Here is a 5,245-nt window from a genome sequence, read left to right as displayed (position 1 = left end):
ACTTCCGCTCCCCTTAATGTCATGGGCTGCATGGAAAATTGCAGAGAGGAGGCAGGCAAAGGTCAAGCTTTATGTTTTATTAACAAAAAAATCCATACAACAGAAATTGTCCAGAAAATAGAAGGCCAGGTATCCAAAAGAAATACTAATACACAGAAAATACCACAATGATCTGACATAGGACAGAGAAAGCACACAGACTAAATCCAGAGGGTAATGAGATAACGAGGTAACGAGAGGCAGGTGACAAGAGGGCTGGGAAACAGGTGGAAAACATCAGGTAATCATGGGAAGGGGAAAACACAGGAAGTAAAACTAAAGACAAGCGGAGACAGAGACCCAGACTTCCAAATAAAACAGTAGAACACACACAAGACAAGATCAAAAATAACTCCGTACAATAATCACAAGACATTAAAGTGAACCAGGCTGAGAAATAAACACAGGAGAACAGACTACCACAATAAGACGAGACAAAACACCAAAACATAACACTTAAGGTGCTCTATGCCTTCCTTCCTGCTACTGAGTGTGCAGATGGTGACTTGTGACCCTCGTCTTCAGGCCCCGGCCGATGGATGCCACTGCCGGCCCTTGCTCCAGAAGCTGGAGGGCCAGCTGAGAGCCACGCAGGAGGAGATGAGGCTGCACGTCCTCAACGTGCAGGAGCAGGTCAACAGTAAACTGGGCCAAATGGACCACAAGACCAGACACCAGGTCTCTGCTCACAGATCAGGATTTCAGTTATGTACTCTTGCGTTGCCAGACCTTCCTCCACGGCACGGCGGAGGAGGGTCCGGCTAGTCCACACAGCATTCTGGGATGGGAGAAAATGTGCTATAAAAAACGAAGTTTAGCTTTTTAAAGATTGATAAAATGTTCTGTTTCTTGAGTAAAACTGCTGGTTGCCTTTGTGTATCTCTCTAATGTCAACGGTGAAGTCGAAATGATTTTTGTAAGAAAAGCATAAACTGTAATACTAGTGTGTGTGAAAAAGTAGAAGTTTTACTTGACTTGCGTTTTAATTATGACTCGTCAAACACCAAGGACACATACACAGACTATGGGTACATTTCTTGGTAAAACTGACAATTGTCATACAACAAAGTCCCAAAAAATCATTGCAAACTTAATTGACTGTTAACTCTTTGTCCACTTTTGCCTGTCAGATTAAAGTGTTGGACACGCTAAACCAGGAAAGAGCCGCAGCAGAGAGGAAGAACATGGTTTGGGAGATCGAGCAGAGAGCCGCCCAGCGAAGACAGGAAGCCGTGGTGACACAGGTACCAGCTACAGTCACGTCTCACATCGCCATCGACACAGCACTGTGGAGGTCTGGCCTCACCACTGATGCATTCTGGGATAGGTCAGAGACGGTGGCTCTGCTAAATAGTCTCTGGAAGGAACTTGTTTTGGTGGAACATTTGCACCCCATAAAAGAAAACACCATAATAAATGAAGTTAATTGTCGACAACACAGTAACGTGAGCTATTTAAATTAGCTGGAGACATGGTTACACATCATTAGCGCTTACCGGTATATCGCTGTGTTTACTTCTTCCACAGCAATCCCACCAATCTGAAGCGGATTGTCCCAGTTGGAGAGGAGATGCCACAAAAAATTCTTTGTAAATCTTTACAATCGTTCCCCAAAAGAACCGAGCAGGCCTGCCTGGTTTCACCATCCAAATTGTCTTTGAAACTTGTCATTTTTAGCATGTAGCTCGCGTGCTTAAAGTCTGATGTTGTTTCCCACCATTAAGTCAGAAGAGATGTCATGTCATGCTTTACACCCTGTAGAAGATCTGCAAATGACAAATAAACACTATTATGATGTTAATTGCACAGTCCCTAGAATAAAGGCAGATATTCTGTAAAGAAAGTATCTTAAGAAAGAATTGTATTCTCGTCACGTCGTGCACTCCATTTAAGAGACCAATGAAAGTGAGACGTACCACTGTGAGACCTAGTGGGGAAGGTTTGTTCATACATCAGCTTGTTTCTTATCTCAAGCAGGCGGCAGTCAGTCATGAACTGAAGAGGTGGTGTCTGTCCCAGCTGAAGGACATGGACGTCCACCTCCCAGCCAAAGCTCAGTATTACAAACTCCTCCCCTCCCAGTCGGTGGAGCAGTCGGTAGCAGACGCCGACCCGGAGTCGCTGCCCCTGCTGTCGGGGGTGTCTGGAGACAGCAGCACTTCACTGGCTACCTGCGTCAAAACCCTGCCGTCTAACTCCACCTTCAGTCTGGGAGGCCCGGAGACGGAGCGGATGGGGAGGAGGACATACTTTGAAATGAAAATGGACAGGTCCCCAGGTATGTCCAAGTTTCAAAGGCGCGTGCAGTAGCGATACGATCAGTGCTTTAAATGTTTAAATTATCTTTTTTAATCACCAGCCAACAAATTTTGATTACTTAACTACTCAATTTCATCAATATGCAACCTGGACACGTAACCAACGGTTGTACGGCACGTCACAACATAGTGTTCATGGGAAATGTAGGCTCCTTCCCACGAGCAGTGCTGCCAGATAAACATTACGTTTCCAAACCAAACACACACACAAAACCGCCCAAATTTCTTGGCGGAAAACCGACCAATCTAGCAACTTTTCTGAAATACTGCAACATTTCTGCGGCCAATTCAAACAGACGCAGGGTTATTGACCATGGATTCCAAAAAGTATGATAAAACTAGTGGTAATAAGTTGGAAAAAGGGACAAAAATGTCATTTATTCTTGTCCGCTTTTGACCTGAGAGGACAACACGAGGGTTAGTGAATGCTTTCCATTTGTATTTTGTGTTTCTTTGCAGTAGATGAACAGCAATATTCATTTTTTGTAACATTCTCTATTAATTGTGTGTTAAATGGACGCTTTGATTTTTCTCCAACCCCACACCTGTCTTAATAAGACTACGAGAACACATCCGTGTTTGCTGCCAGCCCCCCCTCAGGCCTGCTGCTGGCCTCTGTCGACCCCCCATGGCAGCCTGCGGGGGTGCAGGACAGTCCCTCATCAGCAGTGATGGCTCTGTGTGGGGAGGGCCTCTCCTCCACCACCAGCACCACCAGCACCACCACCAGCAGCAGCAGCACCAGCACCAGCCAGTCCCCCATCAGCGCCCAGGGACCCAGACTGACCCAGCATCAGGAACCAGCCAGGAACCACTTCGGAGAGCTGATGAGTGCATGCAGGCATGCAGGGCTCCACAGCGAGGGATCCAGGACGCTGGAGTTCTTCATCAACCGCCCTGCTGAGCCCACGTTCAGCCAGCAGAGGAACAACCAGCACGCCGTGGAGGTGAGTTTGGGTTAATTCACCATTACTTTTCTGCATCGACCCGTAATCCTTCAAGGGACATAGCGATGCGTCTAAGAATCAATCCCCCCCCACCTCCACCCATACCTAGGTAACATGAGGTAAATATGCATTGTTGAATATCTCAATGATGATATTATATTAAATTATAAAGTTTCATTTCAAACCTTCATTTAAAACTCTGGGCCCATTGAGAGAGACGCTCATTTTCAACGGGGCCGAGTGCAAAGCCTGGATTTCAGAAAATGTCATTTTAATTATATGTACAATAACAGACACGAGAAGACACATCAAAGTCATTTATCAAAGCCAAAAACTCAATATGCAAGTAAAGAGAATAAAGAGAATTTAGTTCTACCTTTCTGCTGCTTTAAGTATTCAGATAAAGTACTAAAATCAAGCTTGTTGAATTTAAAACCAATGAAATCAGTTCAATTTCAATTTTATTTATAGTGTCAAATAATAACAGAAGTCATCTCAGGACACTTTACAGATAGAAGGTCTAGACCACACTTTACCCCAAAGACCCCCCCCCCCAAGAGGAATCATTTTCAACATTCATTGAACAAATTGTACTTTAAATTGAATATAACAGGCAGCACTAAAACAAGAACTGTCATATATATATATGACACCTGTAACTGTATACAGTGACATCTTTGAGGAAGTGTTGCTTTATTGCGGTTGTTGGCTAATGAGTATTTACACCACCTAACTCCCTCTAACGCCACAACTCGTAGTCCTTAGATTTCTGTCTGTGTACATATTGAACTTATGAGACATTAAGTAATGCATTAGTAAGTTAGCGTTGATGTATTATTTTCCCCCGCTCTCTTTATGCTAAGCTAAAGCGAGGGCTGGGCAATATATCGATGTTGTACCGAGATCGCGATATGAGACTAGATATCGTCTTAGATTCTGGATATGTTGTAATATGGTAGGTGAGTCTTTACCTGGTTTTATAGGCTACATTACAGTAAAGTGATGTCATTCTCTGAACTAACCACCTGTTTTATTATTTACCTGTATCCACTAAGTCATTAAATCCTTTCTGGAGAATATTTATTAAAAATCTCATTGTATAAATACACTGTTAGACTTTGCTGTTATTTCTACAGTTACCACAAAATGCCCAGTACAATATCCTAATTTTATTTTCTGGTTCATTACTGTAATAAACATTGCATTGTGTGTATTAACATTTAATTTACAGTGATTTACTGTATATTTGGAATTTACGGTATTTTGTTAAAGCACCAATAGTCAACCATACAATATTGTCGCCATATCAACATCGAGGTATTTGGCCAAGACGAAGGTGATATTAGATTTTCTCAACATTGCCCTATGCTAAACTAAGATAAGCTAAGCTAATTGCTTTCCAGCTCCAACACACATTGGACATGAGACTGAAATTAATCTTATCATCTCATTCTCTGGAAGAGAAAAAAAAAACAAATGAGCAAATTTTCCAAAATCTAGGAACTATTCCTTTAGGAACTTATGACAAAATGAATGAATCTGCATTCGAGCTGGTCATTCAAACCACTTCAGGTGTGTTGTTGCCCTCTTGTCAGGTGACTCAGCGGTTCTTCGAGACGGTGTCGACTCAGCTGGAGCGCTGGTACGAGAGGAAGATAGCCGAGTTGGAGCGGCAGACGGCGCTCAGAACCCAACGGGACCGGGACGAGCTGCTGCAGCAAATAGGCACGCTGGAGGCGGAGCTCCAGAGGCTGAGGACCAATGAGAACGCAGACAGCTGAATCGTCCTGACAGTGACTGAACGCTGGAGATACGGACACAGAAAGGATGAACTTCTTCACTTTGATTTTACATTTAAAAACTCAGCTGAGTGTGTGTGTGTGTGTGTGTGTGTGTGTGTGTGTGTGTGTGTGTGTGTGTGTGTGTGTGTGTGTGTGTGTG

General features: G+C 43.6%; 1 protein-coding gene across 1 annotated transcript in view; it reads left to right on the top strand.

The window, feature by feature from the left end:
* The window catches only part of ankrd6a (ankyrin repeat domain 6a), a 16,431-nt gene that overhangs the window by 6,936 nt on the left and 4,250 nt on the right, over window positions 1-5,245 (top strand). Inside the window, exons 11-15 of the mRNA XM_034859169.1 lie at window positions 562-717; window positions 1,170-1,283; window positions 2,014-2,317; window positions 2,916-3,304; window positions 4,900-5,178. Coding sequence (XP_034715060.1) covers window positions 562-717; window positions 1,170-1,283; window positions 2,014-2,317; window positions 2,916-3,304; window positions 4,900-5,085 — 1,149 coding nt within the window. The 3' untranslated portion in view covers window positions 5,086-5,178. The remainder of the gene's footprint in view (window positions 1-561; window positions 718-1,169; window positions 1,284-2,013; window positions 2,318-2,915; window positions 3,305-4,899; window positions 5,179-5,245) is intronic.

This window comes from Etheostoma cragini, chromosome 20, assembly GCF_013103735.1.
Source record: "Etheostoma cragini isolate CJK2018 chromosome 20, CSU_Ecrag_1.0, whole genome shotgun sequence".
Classification (NCBI taxonomy): Eukaryota; Metazoa; Chordata; class Actinopteri; order Perciformes; family Percidae; genus Etheostoma; species Etheostoma cragini.
This window is presented reverse-complemented; position numbering and strand designations above follow the sequence as displayed.